Genomic DNA, 18,231 nt, shown 5'->3' on the forward strand with positions numbered 1-18,231 from the left:
ATTTAATTATGATATCTAATTTTCATTGTTATAATCAATGAATATTGCCTAGGACTTTGTGTTGGGAGCTCCCAACACAAACATTCTAAGGAGGTGCTGCAGCAGATTATTTGCTGCCTATCACAGATGCTGTAGAATTTGTCTGAACATACATAAAACTTGCATGCAGGTCTGACAGCAGGAATGGTATGCTGCTTATGCAAAACTTAAAGGTAATATTTCAGAATCCTTATGCTTTGTGGTTGTAGTGGAGTCATATATTAAAACACTAGTTAAAAATAACAGTAGTGTGCTTAAGTCAATTAAATACTATTTGTGTGGGCTTTGAAAGCTGCAACTGCTGTAGTATCTCTTTGCAGAAGAGAAGGTTACTCACCCAGTGCAATAACTGAGGTTCTTTGAGATATGTGTCGTTTTGAAAGAATATTATGTTTATAGTTAAGATAAAACTTTAACGAGAAACAATTAGAATATGACATCAGGAAATAACAATACATTAATCTTAACTAATTTAAATGCATGTCCAGATAGTGTCCAAAAGAAAAGTAATACTTTTAGTTCAGTGCTAAAATGGTATTTCACAGTACATGGATTTGGGCAGTGACCCATTATCTTGGTGTATTCTATTAGGGCAATACATGAGCTGACCCAACTTTTCACTCCAGCTTAAAAATGTTGCCCATTAAATATACTTCCTCTAGTCAGAGCAGATTGTGGGGTTTATGGAACAATGATGTCGGAGCGTCCAGATTGGTTTGGCAGCTGCATTGTTCTCAGAGGGTAAACCAGACGCACTTAAGTCCCAGTCTTTTTCATAGGCTTTTGTTCATACCAAATTATTCTTTCACTGTGCTAGCATTCATGATGGCATGTTAAAGGAGTGCATCCTAGCAACTAAAGACTGGTTGCTAGGCAGCCTAGCTTCCAATAGGTTTTTCTTGTTTAAGATACTTTTTGGTGGCAGTTCTATGAAGGCCACAGTGTGGGTTTTTAACTGTATCCTTTTATTGAGATACTGTTGTGATTTGTTACTGGCACTAGGCTATCCAGTGTATTACAGTAGTTAATAAATCACCAAGTGTAAAGGTTCACTTCCTAAATTCCCTTTGTATTTAATCTGCAGTATTGCTTGAACTCATAAAGATCCCTATAAAGAAAATGAACATTGACTGATACACTTCAAGAGACAGCATCACAATCGCTCTGCCTTTTAACTAAATCAGGTCTATACAGAAAAAATATTTTCTACTTCTATCAGTCTAAACTAGATTAAACTGCTGGAAAAAAATCCTCTTTGGTTACAAACCAAAAATGGTAAGTTATCAAGTAGGACAACTTAGTTAATACAGCTATTTACTGAAAATCTCTACTGCTGTGGAGATGTCCTAACAATGCATTTAAAAACTTTTTTTTATTAAATCATGGATGGCATTTTCATTTCTCTCACATTCTTCTTGAGAGAAGTCTTCATGAGTTGTCATATGTATATTCTGCATACTTTTTTTTCCCCCAGCAAAGGAAATAAAACTCCGCAAATGACTCAGTGCTCTTAAATATATACTACTAACACGGCTACCACTCTGAAATATATACTATTTATTTATCGGGGCGGGAGGTTTATTTATTCAAATGGAAGAAGTTTTGTATTTTGGGTAAGTTTAAACTATGGATAATTGTTAATAGAATGGAGACAATGGAGTTGTGATTTCAATAATCGGGTTTGTGGCCATGCTATATATGACATTCAAGCACTGCCTTCTGTATACGTGTCTTGCTTAATTTTTGTCCTGCGTGAACTAGAAAAGCTGTTGTTTTTCTGTTTCATCCTTATATTTTATTTTTTAATAACGGAAACAGTTCTGCTTTATGCCAGAATTCTCTTTCAAGAGAACAAAAAGTAAAGGAAGTAATAAGTTCCTTTTAAACAGATTATGGAGATAATTTTTCAAATATCTATTTCCTCATAAAAGTTATGTTAAACTACAATAATGTGAACTCCTCTAGTAAACTTGGGTGGGTGGGGCTTTTATGAGGCACAGAAAACCACAATCTGCTTTATTCCGTATCTCCTATATACCATCCATCTCTGCATTTAGGCCCTGATCCAGCAAAGTACTTATGCACATGCCTAAGCTTAAGCATGTGACTAGCCACATTATTGAAATTAATATTTAAGTGCTTTTCTGGATCACTCTCATTTACTTCAATAGACTTGGAATCAGCCCATAGTTCAAAGTCTTGTTCTTCTGACTAAAAGAAAGCTACTTTGAGAATATTCAAAGTGTTTCTTGATTGGCCTGGACTTTATAAAGGAATTTAGGAATGTGTAGGGATGTTTACCTGACTGAATGAATATTCTGTTTCAGGATTCATTGGACTATATTTATTCTATCATTAACCCATTTTCTGTAAGGTGGCTTCTTAAGCATATTTGCCTAATTAGTGAAATATAAAGAGGAACAAAGGGGATCCGAGGAACAAAGGGGATCCAAGGAACTATAGACCAGTCAGCCTAATTTTGATATCTGTAAAGTTACAAATTATTAAACAATCAATTTATAAGCACCTAGAGGATATTAAGTTTTTAAGTAATAGCCAATATGGATTTGTCAAGAACAAATCATGCCAAACCAACCTAATTTCCTTGTTTGACAGGGTTACTGGCCAAGTGCATAGAAAGCAAGCTATAAACAACATATATCTTGATTTTTTTTTTTAAAGTAAACCTTTTAACACAGTTCCACATGACAGTCTCATAAGCAAACTAGGGAAAGTGGTCTAGATGAAATTAAGAATACAGTAGTGTTTGTAAGACTGTACTTAAAGAGTAATTATCAATTGTTTGCTGTCAAACCGAGGCGGGGGAGGAGTATATCTAGTGGGATTCCACAGAGTTCTATCTTGGGTCTGATACAATTCAACATTTTCATCAATGACTTGATGTTGGAGTTGAGAGTATAATTATTAAATTTGCAGATAACACCAAGATGGGAGCTGTTGCTAGCATGTTGGAGGACAGGATTAGAATTCAAAATGACCTTGACAAATTGGGGAATTTGTCTGAAATCAGCATGTTGAAATTCAGTAAAGACAAATGCAAAGTACTACACTTAGGAAGGAAAAATCAAATTCACAACTATAAAATGGGGAATAACTCAATACTGTAATACTTCAGAAGACGATCTGGGGGTTTTACTGGATCACAAATTGACTATGAGCCAACAATGTGAAGCAGTTGCGAAAAAGGGAAATGTCATTCTGGTGTGTATTAAAAGGAGTGCCGTACATAAGACACCAGTGGTGGTATCCCACTCTACTTAGCATGGTGAGGTCTCAGTTGGAGTTCTGTGTCCAGTTCTGGGCACCACACTTGAAGAAAGATGTGGATACATTGCAGTGAGTCCAGAGGAGAGCGACAAAAATTATAAAAGGCTTAAACAACATATGAAGAGTGGTTAAAAAAACTGGGTATGTTTACTCTTGAGAAAAGATGACTGAGAGGGGACCTGATAAGTTATCAAAGATGTTAAGGGGTGTTATAAAGAGGATGGTGGTCAGTTATTCTCCATGTCTACTGAAGGTAGGACAAGAAGTAATGCGCTTAAGCTGAGGCAAAGGAGATTTATGTTTGATATTAAGGAAACCTTTCTAACTATAAGGGTAGCTAAATTCTGGACTAGGCTTCCAAGGGAGATGGTGGAATCCCTGTTATTGGAGGCTTTTAAGAACAGGTTAGACAAACACCTGTCAAGGATGGTGTAGATATACTTGGTCCTGCCCTGATGAGGGAAGCTATACTAGATGACCTCCTGAGGTCCCTTCCGACCCTACCTTTATACGATTCTGTGATGATATAGTAATATGCTAGTTCCCTTGTATTAAATGGAATGTCTAAGACACTTAGTATAAAAACTTTTCCATAGCAGTACTCGTATGTGTTATAGCTGCATTTCTGATTTATTACACTGTTTAGTGATATTATCTTTGAGAGTACGTCCACAATGGAAAATAAAAAACCCACAGCAGCAAGTGGGTAGAAAGCTGGCTAGATTGTCGGGCTCAACGGGTAGTGATCAATGGCTCCATGTCTAGTTGGCAGCCGGTGTCAAGTGGAGTGCCCCAGGGGTCAGTCCTGGGGCCGGTTTTGTTCAGTATCTTCATAAATGATCTGGAGGATGGTGTGGATTGCACTCTCAGCAAATTTGCGGATGATACTAAACTGGGAGGAGTGGTAGATACGCTGGAGGGGAGGGATAGGATACAGAAGGACCTAGACAAATTGGAGGATTGGGCCAAAAGAAATCTGATGAGGTTCAATAAGGATAAGTGCAGGGTCCTACACTTAGGATGGAAGAATCCAATGCACCGCTACAGACTAGGGACCGAATGGCTAGGCAGCAGTTCTGCGGAAAAGGACCTAGGGGTGACAGTGGACGAGAAGCTGGATATGAGTCAACAGTGTGCCCTTGTTGCCAAGAAGGCCAATGGCATTTTGGGATGTATAAGTAGGGGCATAGCGAGCAGATCGAGGGACGTGATCGTTCCCCTCTATTCGACACTGGTGAGGCCTCATCTGGAGTACTGTGTCCAGTTTTGGGCCCCACACTACAAGAAGGATGTGGATAAATTGGAGAGAGTCCAGCGAAGGGCAACAAAAATGATTAGGGGTCTAGAGCACATGACTTATGAGGAGAGGCTGAGGGAGCTGGGATTGTTTAGTCTGCAGAAGAGAAGAATGAGGGGGGATTTGATAGCTGCTTTCAACTACCTGAAAGGGGGTTCCAAAGAGGATGGCTCTAGACTGTTCTCAATGGTAGCAGATGACAGAACGAGGAGTAATGGTCTCAAGTTGCAATGGGGGAGGTTTAGATTGGATATTAGGAAAAACTTTTTCACTAAGAGGGTGGTGAAACACTGGAATGCGTTACCTAGGGAGGTGGTAGAATCTCCTTCCTTAGAGGTTTTTAAGGTCAGGCTTGACAAAGCCCTGGCTGGGATGATTTAACTGGGAATTGGTCCTGCTTCGAGCAGGGGGTTGGACTAGATGACCTTCTGGGGTCCCTTCCAACCCTGATATTCTATGATTCTAAGTCTCAGAGCCCAAGTCAACTGCCTCGGGCTCACAACAGAAATGTTTACACTGTTATTTTTAGTCCCATAGGGCCAGTGTAAGTCAGCTGACCAAAGGTCTGAGACTCACAGCCATGTTTTGGGGTGGGGGGTTGGTTAGTTGGTTTTTCTTTTGCTGTGTAGACATACCCAGTGACAGAATATCACAGTTACTTTAAATCTGAACAAAAGACTCCTGTTCAAGTTAACATTTTCTAGTGTCTGGTTTCCTGACCTATACAGCTACTTTATTTTCAAAAACTTTTAAAGAAAACCAGTTTATATAAAAACTAATTTTTGAATGTATTCATCAGTTTAGATGTAAATGCTTTTTGAAAACTGTTGAATAATAATAATAATACTCTGTTAATCAAACAGGATTGATTTTATTGGAAAGTTCTCTCTGTTTGAAGAAGTGTGTTTACGTGCAGCAAGTTTCATACTAGTTTGTTTACAAATGCAATCAAACTTTAAGTGAAGAGGGAATTTCCTCGAATGTGAAAGTATTTTTAAGTTGGTAAAGAAACGGAGTCCCAGAGGAAACAACAAGAAAACCCAAAACAAAATAAGAGCTAACTAGTTACAACCATTTTATTTCTTCTGTAGGAATACGGGACACTTTATATTCAGGAATACAGGAAAAACAGCAAAGTGGAGTCGAGTACATGCAGCAGCTTCATGGGCTTGAAGGATCATCTGGGGCATGACCTAGGCCATCTTTATATGGAGCGAACTGACACACAAATAAATGCAGTTGGATCTTGGTCAATGGTGGAGAAACCAACAATGGATAAAGTTAACTCTAGGAAGGAAGATGCAGATAAGGAGGCATCTGAGGAGACGGGAAGCTCCAGTTGTGATTCAGAAGAAAGCACAAATTCTGATAATGAGTCAGAGAGACTGAATAACATTACAGCAGAATCACATCTGCTACCTAAGACTCACCGACAACTGTGCAGGTCTCCCTGCTTACAGCCCCACGTACAAAAACGTTATGAAATCTTACAAGATCTTAAAATAGAGGAGGCCCAGATAGTATCTAAGGAAATAAAGAAGCCCCCTGATGTGGTAAAGGAATATCAAACCAAACTGGAGTTTGCACTTAAGTTAGGTTACTCTGAAGAACAGGTTCAGCTTGTGCTAAATAAGCTTGGCACTGATGCTTTAATCAACGATATTTTGGGAGAACTTGTCAAACTTGGAAATAAAACTGAGACTGACCAGCCTGTAAATAATGTTAACACAAACGTAATGCGTGAAGCATCTTCTATAGAGTCTCAGAGGTCTGAGTCTCCACTTCAGGAGGATGTGACTGAAGATGGAGATAACCTGAGGCCAATAGTTATTGATGGCAGCAATGTGGCAATGAGGTATGTGGCAATGAGGCATTGATTTACTGATACATTACATTACCTATTATATGGAAATTGCATTATCTTGCCCAGTTAGAGCACTGATGTGCTGTATGATTACACATCTATAACAGTACATTGGTTCTCATTTGCATAATCACAGTGTGTTTATTTTTCATCAATACAATATGCAAACCCCTGTATTCAAAGGGCCATTAGCCAGTCAGAGTGCAGAGATTTGCATTATCAGTGATTGCAACCATATATTAATTATGCAGATCTCTCTACTTCGGCTATTATTGAATTCTCTCCATTTTGATCAATATTAATTGTAGATCTGGAAAAATGAACAATGAGGGTGCACGTTTGATAAATGACATGAAATTACTATCGTCTCTTGAAATCAGAGAAACCTGTGTGGAACTTTAGAGGGACCTAACAAAGCTAGGTTTACGGGCAGCAACATAATACAAGAACAAGGAAACATCCAGTGAAAGACAATAAATTCAAACCTGGTAAAAGAAAATTCTTTCTTTACCCAATGCCACTAGGTATCACTGAAACCAACTGTTTAGCAGGCACCGTTTCTATAAATAATTGCACCATCCAAAGTTACCTATGATAAGCTAAAATAACTGGGGTATAACCCCTCGTGCTTCAAGTCATAAATCAAACACTAATAGATTGGCTTAGTAAAAAAAAATTATCCTATTGAGTAGGCTTATTCCACAATGAGGCATCTTTCCTCTGAAATAGCTAGTACTGGCCACTGTCAGAAATAGGATACTGGGCTAGAAGTTACAGCAATTACTGAGACTGCAGTCTTCAGAATTTCAATGACGTGCCCAGAGAAGAACATGTCTGCACACCTCACACACCCATCTTCACCTGTAACTGTAGATAATGAAATACTCTTAGTTGTGCATAGGAGGGAGCTGGCCTTCCTCACTGGTCAAGGAGGAGTGGAGGAGGGAAGTATTGAAGATAATGGGATGAGAAACGTCAGAAATCAAGGTGGCCATACTTTCTGTGGGCGTATGGATGAGGAATTATTTGGTAGTTAATCAGAGCACAGGGATTTATACTAGCCAATCCTACCATAGTATTCAGAAGGAAAAGCCATTTCAGCATAGTAATAATTTGAGGATACTTCTTGTTCGCTTCGTAGTAAAACTTGGTATAAGAAACTTCAGGGCTTGGGGCATCTGAGTTTATTTAGTTCATGATCGTAATGACCTGGTAAACAGAGTATTGTCAAATGTAATTTAAGTATAGATAACTCTAGCAACTGGATAATTTCAGTAGATTTAAGTAAAAGCAATTAACCCATAAATGCAGGTTGCTACCTTCTTTCCAAACTCTGAATGCTAGTATTTCCTATCCGCTCACCTTTTAATTTCTTTGGCCAACTTGCACACCTGTTCAGTTTTCTCCTAATTCTTTCCATGTGATATGCTGTGTCTTGTTTTTTAGCTGTCTCTTATGATATAAAAGAGCCGGATTGTAAATACTGAAATATGTTCAAGTTAACATAACAAGTAAACAGTATTCTAACACTCTAACTAAAAGTGATCCAGAGACTTCTGAAATACATCCACATTTTGATTAAAACTTAATTTTACATGGTTACAGAACTGTTTTTATAAAATGTTTAGAAGTGTCCTTTTTAGCAAAAACAGAGTGCCATCATAGTTTTGCTCATTGTTGGTTAGAGCCAAATCCTCCGCTGCTCTATGACCGCTTTGTGCTAATCTGGTGAGGCAAAGATGCCATAAAGATGGTTCAACCAATGTTAAGGATTACCTCTGTGTACAGGAATTCTCAGATGGTATAGAGCCCTTCTCCAGCACTTGGGGCTTGACTGGGAAAAAGAGGGCATTGGTCAAGGGATCCCTGTACTCTGAGTATGTGCTCTGAGTATCCCGAGCAGTAATTCCTGAAACCCAAATGGCCCCTAGGTGCCAGAAGCAGCATCTCTAATCTGGATCTGGTTACTGACCCAGCATTAAAGCTGTATGAGGGGAGCAATACTGGCACACTTTTTATAAATCTCACTTCCCTACACGTTACACCAGGCACTCCTTGGAAGCAACTGAGAACCTGGCCATCCATTTTTAATACACACTCAACTCTTTATATAAATTCAGACATGCAGACCTTCCTATGTTCAGTTGTTGCCTTAACCACCTCTGTGAAATGAGACGAATTTGAATGTGTGCTGTGCTTCATAGAACCCAATTTGATTAAAACAAGTATTTTCGGCAGCAAGATGATGCACCGAAAAGTCGGAAGCTTGCAGTATCTTTTGTGGGGTTTCATAGCATGTAAAAGACACTCATGATAATTATAGGGCTAGATTCTGTTTTTTACAGCCAGAAGTATGTTGAACAAGGTGCAGAGAGGCTGGGCTGTTTTGTAGTGTAGAATTTTGGATGACTTTGCCACAATTCCTCTGTCTAGATCAGTGGCCCCTAAACTGTGGGGCACCACCCCCTGGGGGGATGGGGAGGGACTGCCACCCAGCCCCGCTCTGTCTGCTGCCCGGCCCCTCGCCCAGCCCCTGGCTCCAAGCCTTGCTCTGACGCCAGGCCAGCTCTGCCTTCATTCCCTCTCTGCCCCCATCCCCAGTTCTGCCACCAGCTTTGCCTTCAGCTCAAGATCCTCTGCTGAGCTACCTGTGCAGTAATGGAGTGGGGGTGTGGACAGATTCCATTACTGGTAAGGGGGGCACAACTAGAAAAGTTTGAGCACCAGTGATCTAGATGTTTCAGTGATGTGATGTGCATGAATGAGTGGTGAGTATCTGCATATGCTTAATTGGCTGTTCAATTATCATTGCAATACATGCTCTCCCCACTTGTCATTACACCTTGTTGACTGATGCTAAGGAGCCATGATACTTCTTGCCTATTTTTGAATAGCTAGCAGGAAACAATGACTGTATTCCTGAAAAATATTGTGCATAATTCCTGATTGGGAATGAAAGATCTGGGAAGGCATCCTCTTTCTCATCTTGCATAACCCCCCGCACACACATACACTTCTCCAGGAATGGTGTGGTCTGTAGTTTTATTTCTGCACTCTTGTGTCCACAGGCAAGAGGTAGTCACTCGATATGATAGCATTCAGCTGCTACAATGGTGGAACAGAATAGAACCTAAGTAGAAAGTACTAATTGAGCTGAGAGATCTAAAAGGTGTATTAGGGAAAATACACTGTGGGTAGGTTCTGGACTAACAAATCACTAGAGACATGGGGAGACCTTGATGGTTTAAATAATGTTGCTGCCTTCAGTCCATCTAAGTGATTATTTTGGCATGGCTTCTCCGGTAGTTTGTCATTTAAACTGAAGGCAGTGGATGAGTTGGTCCTCTTGTATTATCTTCAGATATTGGCCGAAGTAGTGAATTGGTTTGTTAAAACTTTTCCTTTGGCAGAGAGGCTGGTGTCTGGTGAGTTGGTGGTTTATAGTTTAGTACTACCTAATGAATGCTCATAGAAGATTTACTGGGCCACCTCCAGTTTTTTTTTAATTCTCTCAGCTTTCATATTGCCATTGATTTTAGTTACTTGGGTGTAACTGCTTATGGTTAACTTCTCTCTTACACCAACACATGGGAAACTGTCATTGGAATATTCTTGCAGGTTCGATTTTTCTTTTTGTGTAAATTGTAAAACTTGTAAAAGCAAGTCCGGCAGCTACCAAGAATGGATATTTTAAATTCCTTTGAGATTGTTGCTGCCTTCTTGGTCTGCTGTACATCTATACAAACTAACTGTAAGTGCCAAAATCCTCAAATGGAAAAAGATAGTATAGTAAATAAAAGGCTTCTATGGCACTTGTGGTTCAAGCCTGCTGTATCTAAGCCATGATACACATGGTCCTTTCAAAGTGCTATATAAAACTGATATTGCATACTGTGAGGTGGTGTTTACATGTAGATGATATTACTATTTTGTATTACACACATCGGTACACTTTGCCCACAGAATAAAACAAACTTTCTCCATTACTGAATAATGCTACTAAAACCTGTGTCAATATTCTCTTACAATATGAATTGCAAATTGGTTGATCGTCACTCTCCCCATTGTGCCTACATCATTTAATCAATCCCTGTTCTATATCCTTCCTTGCAGAGATACTCCAATTTGAATTTTTAAATGGACATTCCATACTTCTCACAATATCAAAAAGTCTAAATAATCCTAAATTGCCTTTTTTTAATAAATGCACTGACAGATAATTGAGGCTAATGTTTGACCTATCTCTTGAAAAACAAAATGTGTTTAATCTAATGATAGTTGTTTATACTCTAAATATTTATTTCTAAAAATTATACTACTGCAATATTGCCAACTGCAAAAGTTTAAAAAATTGAGTCTGGCCCTAACTCACAAGATTTATTTTTTAATTAAATAATGGGATGTTTTTTCTGTTTTCTGGCAACTTTCAAACTCTCTGCTCAATCCCAATATGCATGTGAAAATGAGTGTTGTCAATTTATAAGAATTATGATTTTGACACCCCATATTAATTTTGTGACTCAGCATACCCATTAACTCTGCACCCTCAGCCCCACAACAACTCCGCCTACCTAACCACACAACAATTCTGCACCTCCCAACCCCATATCTGCCCCTTGCCCAATGTGCATCTTTGTTCTTCTGGCTGTTCCAGAGGTTCTTCATCCTTTCCTCTCAAGCCTCATGGAGAGGCAGCTCTAGGGGATCCTCTTCTCCACCTTAACAGGACTGTGTTGCAGGATTAGAGGGGAGGAGAGAGCAGCTGGCCCATTTTTCATAGAAGTTGGAGGAGGGAGCAGAAATTGGTCCTTTTCTGCTCTCTCTTCCCTCTCCTCCATTCAGACACTTCTCTCAGCTCCTAAGGAGCGGGGAGAGAGCTCTGCCTGTGTTCTGCAGTATATCACCAGGAAATAATGAAGAATTCTTGTTTTATAGGACCTGTTCACTGCATGTAGTGCTTCTGCAGAGCCCAAAGAAGCAGCACAATTCATAGAATCGTAGAATATCAGGTTTGGAAGGGACCTCAGGAGGTCATCTAGTCCAACCCCCTGCTCAAAGCAGGATCAATCCCCAACTAAATCGTCCCAACCAGGGCTTTGTCAAGTCTGACCTTAAAAACCTTAAAGGAAGGAGATTTCACCACCTCGCTAGGTAATGCATTTCAGTGCTTCACCACCCTCTTAGTGAAAAAGTTTTTCCTAATATCCAGCCTAACCCTCCCCCACTGCAACTTGAGACCATTACTCCTTGTTCGGTCATCTGCTACCACTGAGAACAGTCTAGATCCATCCTCTTTGGAACCCCCTTTCAGGTAGTTGAAAGCAGCTATCAAATCCCCCCTCATTATTCTCTTCTGCAGACTAAACAATCCCAGTTCCCTGAGCCTCTCCTCATAAGTCATGTGTTCCAGTCCCCTAATCATTTTTGTTGCCCTCCGCTGGACTCTTTCCAATTTTTCCACATCCTTCTTGTAGTGTGGGGCCCAAAACTGGACACAGTACTCCAGATGAGGCCTCACCAATGTCGAATAGAGGGGAACGATCACGTCCCTTGATCTGCTGGCAATGCCCCCACTTTTACAGCCCAAAATGCCATTGGCCTTGGCAACAAGGGCACACTGTTGACTCATATCCAGCTTCTCGTCCACTGTAACCCCTAGGTCCTTTTCTGCAGAACTGCTGCCTAGCCATTCGGTCCCCAGTCTGTAGCGGTGCATGGGATTCTTCGTCCTAAGTGCAGGACTCTGCACTTGTCCTTGTTGAACCTCATCAGATTTCTTTTGGCCCAATCCTCTAATTTGTCTAGGGCCCTCTGTATCCTATCCCTATCCTCCAGCATACCTACCACTCCTCCCAGTTCAGTGTCATCGGCAAACTTGCTGAGGGTGCAGTCCATACCATCCTACAGATCATTAATGAAGATATTGAACAAAACCGGCTGCAGGACCGACCCTTGGGGCACTCCTCTTGATACCAGCTGCCAACTAGACATTGAGCCATTGATCATTCCCATTGAGCCCGACGATCTGGCCAGCTTTCTATCCACCTTCTAGTCCATTCATCCAGCTCATACTTCTTTAACTTGCTGGCAAGAATACTGTGGGAGACCGTGTCAAAAGCTTTGCTAAAGTCAAGGAATAACACATCCAATGCTTTCCCCTCATCCACAGAACCAGTTATCTCGTCATAGAAGGCAATTAGATTACTCAGGCATGACTTGCCCTTGGTGAATCCATGCTGACTGTTCTGATCACTCTCCTCTCCTCTAAGTGCTTCAGAATTGATTCCTTGAGGACCTGCTCCACGGTTTTTCCAGGGACTGAGGTGAGGCTGACTGGCCTGTAGTTCCCCGGATCCTCCTCCTTCCCTTTTTTAAAGATGGGCACTACATTAGCCTTTTTCCAGGCATCCGGGACCTCCCCAGATCGCCATAAGTTTTCAAAGATAATGGCCAATGGCTCTGCAATCACATCCGCCATCTTCTTTAGCACTCTCGGATGCAGCGCATCTGGCCCCATGGACTTGTGCTCATCCAGCTTTTCTAAATAGTCCCGAACCACTTCTTTCTTCACAGAGGGCTGGTCACCTCCTCCCCACGCTGTGCTGCCCAGTGTAGTAGTCTGAGAGCTGACCTTGTTCGTGAAGACAGAGGCAAAAAAAGCATTGAGTACATTAGCTTTTTCCACATCCTCTGTCACTAGGTTGCCTCCCTCATTCAGTAAGGGGCCCACACTTTCCTTGACTTTCTTCTTGTTGCTAACATACCTGAAGAAACCCTTCTCTGTTACTCTTAACATCCCTCGCTAGCTGCAACTCCAGGTGTGATTTGGCCTTCCTGATTTCACTCCTGCATGCCCGAGCAATATTTTTATACTCTTCCCTGATCATTTGTCCAATCTTCCACTTCTTGTAAGCTTCTGTTTTGTGTTTAAGATCAGCAAGGATTTCACTGTTAAGCCAAGCTGGTCGCCTGCCATATTTACTATTCTTTCTACACATCGGGATGGTTTGTTCCTGTAACCTCAATAAGGATTCTTTAAAATACAGCCAGCTCTCCTGGACTCCTTTCCCCGTCATGTTATTCTCCCAGGGGATCTTGCCCATCAGTTCCCTGAGGGAGTCAAAGTCTGCTTTTCTGAAGTCCAGGGTCCGTATTCTGCTGCTTTCCTTTCTTCATTGTGTCAGGATCCTGAACTCGACCATCTCATGGTCACTGCCTCCCAGGTTCCCATCCACTTTTGCTTCCCTTACTAATTCTTCCCGGTTCGTGAGCCGCAGGTCAAGAAGAGCTCTGCCCCTAGTTGGTTCCTCCAGCACTTGCACCAGGAAATTGTCCCCTACCCTTTCCAAAAACTTGCTGGATTGTCTGTGCACCGCTGTATTGCTCTCCCAGCAGATATCAGGGTGATTGAAGTCTCCCATGAGAACCAGGGCCTGCGGTCTAGTAACTTCTGTTAGTTGCCGGAAGAAAGCCTCGTCCACCTCATCCCCCTGGTTTGGTGGTCTATAGCAGACTCCCACCACGACATCACCCTTGTTGCTCACACTTCTAAACTTAATCCAGAGACACTCAGGTTTTTCTGCAGTTTCATACTGGAGCTCAGAGCAGTCATACTGTTCTCTTACATACAAAGCAACTCCCCCACCTTTTCTGCCTTGCCTGTCCTTCCTGAACAGCTTATATCCATCCATGACAGTACTCCAGTCATGTGAGTTATCCCACCAAGTCTCTGTTATTCCAATCACATCATAATTCCTTGACTGGGTCAGGACTTCCAGTTCTCCCTGCTTGTTTCCCAGGCTTCTTGCATTTGTGCATAGGCACTTTCTCAGTATGAGGCAGGAGCCCTCCCCTCTTGCACTGTCCTGCTCGTGCTTCCTCCCAGTATCCCACTTCCCCACTTACCTCAGGGCTTTGGTCCCCTTCCCCTGGTGAACCTAGTTTAAAGCCCTCCTCACTAGGTTAGCCAGCCTGCTTGCGAAGATGCTCTTCCCTCTTTGTTAGGTGGAGCCTGTCTCTGTCTAGCACTCCTCTTTCTTGGAACACCATCCCATGGTCAAAGAATCCAAAGCCTTCTCTCCAACACTACCTGCATAGCCATTTGTTGACTTCCACTATTTGACGGTCTCTACCCGGGCCTTTTCCTTCCACTGGGAGGATGGACGAGAACACCACTTGCGCCTCAAACTCCTTTATCCTTCTTCCCAGAGCTACGTAGTCTGCAATGATCCGGGTCATTCTTGGCAGTATCATTGGTGCCCAGGTGGAGAAGCAGGAAGGGGTAGCAATCCAAGGGCTTGATGCTTCTTGGCAGTCTCTCCGTTACATCGTGAATCCTAGCTCCTGGCAAGCAGCAGACTTCTTGGTTTTCCCAGTCGGGGCAGCAGATAGATGACTCAGTCCCCCTGAGGAGGGAGTCCTCTGACCACCACCACCCGCCTTCTTCTCTTTGGAGCTGTGGTTGTGGAACCCCCATCCCTAGGACAGGGCATCTCATGCCTTCTAATCGGCGGAGTCTCCTTCTGCTCCCTTCCCTCAAATGTATCATCTAGTCCACTCTCCGCATTAGTATCTGGGGCGAGAACATGAAAAAGGTTGCTTACCTGTATCTGCATTGAGGGTACATGGATGCTCCCCTTTCTTCTTCTGGAGGTCACATGCTGCCAAATTTCTTCACCGTCCTTCTGTCCCTGCTGTGCAGCTTGCTCTGAATCTTCAGAATATGTCCGTAGAAGCATATCCTGACGTCTGTCCAGGAAATCTTCAGTTTCTCTTATGCAATGCAGGGTTGTTACTTTTCTCCAGACCTTGAACCTTCTCTTCCAATATGGAGACCAGCTTGCACTTTGTACAGACAAAGTCACTTCTGTCCTGTGGAAGAAAGACAAACATGGCACATCCTGTGCAGGTAACAACAGCTGAACGCTCACCATCCATATTACCTTCCTTCTAAGAGCTTCCTCATGTGTTGTAGTAACTACTCAGAGAAGCCTGCAAGATGAAAGCCTCAGTGGGCTCTCCCCAGGCGAACTCCCAGGCAAACTCTCTCTGTTAGCCTCTCCACTGTTTGTTCGCTGCTCAGCTGGTTTGCAGCTGACTGGCTTTTTATAACAGTCAGGCCCACTCAAGCCTCACCTGGAACAAAGCACTCCCAATTCACACTTTTCAAACAGTCAAGCACCTGGTCAAACTGACCAAGTGTCCCCGCAACAGACACTCAGATACTCACCAACACAGCCCCCCTAACGCAGCACTTTGCGGACCTCCTCTTGGACAGATCCCAGGCAAACTCCTGCTGTTAGCCGCTCCGCTGTTCGCTGGAGACAAGACAAGTAAGTACTTAGCCACAGGGAGTTACTTTTAAAAAATGAGAATTCATCTACATGTTGCTAGTTCTACACTTTTTTGTCCCATTTTATACTCTGAAATTGCTTAAGTGGATGTTTTTGCTTGTTTCTTTAATAATAGAATTTCAGATTTTACAAAGATGTTTTTCTGTTAAGCAATTCCACACTTAAAATGCTCATCTGTGCTGAAAAAGATAACTTTGGGGACTTCATAGGTTAAGAAAGCTGAAATGCTTTGACAAACTCTACTCTTCCATCAGAGTTTGCAGTTTGATGTTAATGGGACGCAAGTAATTCATGAGCTAGTGAAAATACCACTGTAGGTGCCTCAGTCTGGGTTTAGGATCCTAACTTTAGGCTCCTGCTTTTGACAAATTTGGCATGTATATAACCAAGTTATTAACTTGGTTAAGATATTGGTTAAGACTTGGTTAAGTCTACATAGCTTTTCAATGTTAATTCTGAAACTATTTTGTTTTTGAAAATAAAAATTTTGTCACTCAGAATTTTTTAATAAATATACACTTAGGCTTTGATGTAGCAAATGCTTATATGCACATTCTTAACAATGCAGTGGAGCTGATAATGTGAGTAATGTCATGCACCTGCTTAAGTGTTTGCAACATCAGGTTCTTAACGTTCAATATTATGTGTTTTGCCTATAACAGTTTTGTAAAATTAAAATAAATACACCAGTAGTGGCAATTATTAATTTCAATCTAATAAACTAAATTATGAATGCTATTTTTAAAGTTGCAGTAGCACACCTTTTCAAATAATTTTTTACAGAGCCTCAATCTGATTTAATCAAGGACTTAATCCAGTGCCTTAAATCAATTATTTACAGTGCTACACTCAGCTATATTCTAAAGTAACTTGATGGGTCTTATTTTTAAGCATTTATTGCATAAATAGAAGGACAAGCAAAAAACATCATTTATCTTTGTTTTTTAAACGTAAGTTATGGGGAGGGCAGGAATGGAGGTTAGATGAGAGGTATTTTTTACAATTTTATTTTTAAAGTACATTTCAGTGAGCTATTAGACACTATATTTTCTTCCTTCAGTTCCGAGCTTTGGCTTTTTAAAATATTCTCACTCGCATTACCTTCTCTATATCCTAAAGCAAAACAAGTTAGATCAACAAAAAGAATCACATTTGACAGATGCTAGACTCTCAAGTAACCATGGTTGAACAGAGCAAAAAGTAATGTATAACAGCATAACATTTTCTTTAAGTTTCCATATAACTGTGGTGATCTGCCATTAACCAAAAAGTTTTGGCTTCACTCATTTGAGCTAGATGTAATTTCCATCTAACAATCCAAGTGCGTATTTCTATCAAACATCAGCAAAGTTCCCCAAGCTCTGTGGCTTGGCTGTCCTTGCTTGCTGAATTTGTGCTAAGGTAGCTGCATAGTCATGATATTTATCTTTCAATGACAGTTATCCATCGGTCTAATGTGGAAGTTCCTATGTACCCAGCTGTTTTTCACTATCTTGAGGCCACTTCCAGGAATATGCAGTACTATTCTCCCAGAAAGAACTGTTCACATGGATAGGATCTCACTAATAGCAGGTTATGCGTGAACCTTCTCTTTAAATCCTTTTAGAACTCTCCAAGTTGTAGATGGATGGTTCTTGCTTCAAGAGATGTCCCAGCATACTCTATGGTGGTGACAGAACCCTCACTGGAGTATAGAGATAGCTTATGTAAGTGGCATTTTAAAATATGTCACAGTTTGCAAAGTTTGATTTATTTTTTTAAAGAAAGATTCCAAAGGGTGTTTAAAAATAAAATACGAACTGACATATATTTTAAAATTGTATGTGCCTGTTATCACATGCTCCAGTGGGCTCTATGACAGACATGTGGGTGCACCTAGCATAACATATTCTAGGACATCTCTGAAACTTTTCTGGTCCTAAAAAGAGTAATGTTCTCTAAGCCGCCTTCATGTGTGGTACTACTGTGGGTCCCCTTGCTATTTGGGATATTTAGCCTGTAATCATGCATTTACTGCTTTAAAAAAATAAAAATAAATAAATGTAAGTATTTGTAGGACACTAGCCTAACATGCTGTTCCCAGAGAGCTAGAAAAATGCTTATACACACAGAAGGAATCAAACAAGGGAGAGCCAAATCCAGGAATGTTCTTGGGGAAATTTTTTCCTTTCCAAATGGGAAAAAGGCAAAATTAGTAAGTGGTTGGTGTTGTTTTTCCCCCCCCCTCCTCCATATTTTTAAGAACTGTATTATACCAGAGTGGGTGTTTTCTTTTATGGAAAAGTTTTTGATGCACCAAAACATACACAGCAAACTCCTTTGTTTTAAGTAAAAATGGATTTTTATACTTAGTAAAAATATAAATGTACATCAAAAATTAAAATGTAGCA

General features: G+C 41.0%; 1 protein-coding gene across 4 annotated transcripts in view; it reads left to right on the forward strand.

Moving 5' to 3' along the window:
- The window catches only part of ZC3H12C (zinc finger CCCH-type containing 12C), a 70,544-nt gene that overhangs the window by 21,828 nt on the left and 30,485 nt on the right, over positions 1–18,231 (forward strand). For 2 of the 4 annotated variants that reach the window (XM_074957750.1, XM_074957724.1), the window contains exons 1-2: positions 1,177–1,314; positions 5,716–6,479. In XM_074957750.1, coding sequence (XP_074813851.1) covers positions 1,312–1,314; positions 5,716–6,479 — 767 coding nt within the window. In that variant the 5' untranslated portion in view covers positions 1,177–1,311. Of the gene's footprint in view, positions 1–1,176; positions 1,315–5,715; positions 6,480–18,231 lie in introns of those variants that run through there. The other 2 variants (XM_074957732.1, XM_074957741.1) reach the window with 1 other exon arrangement.

Source organism: Natator depressus, chromosome 1, assembly GCF_965152275.1.
Source record: "Natator depressus isolate rNatDep1 chromosome 1, rNatDep2.hap1, whole genome shotgun sequence".
NCBI classification, from domain to species: domain Eukaryota; kingdom Metazoa; phylum Chordata; order Testudines; family Cheloniidae; genus Natator; species Natator depressus.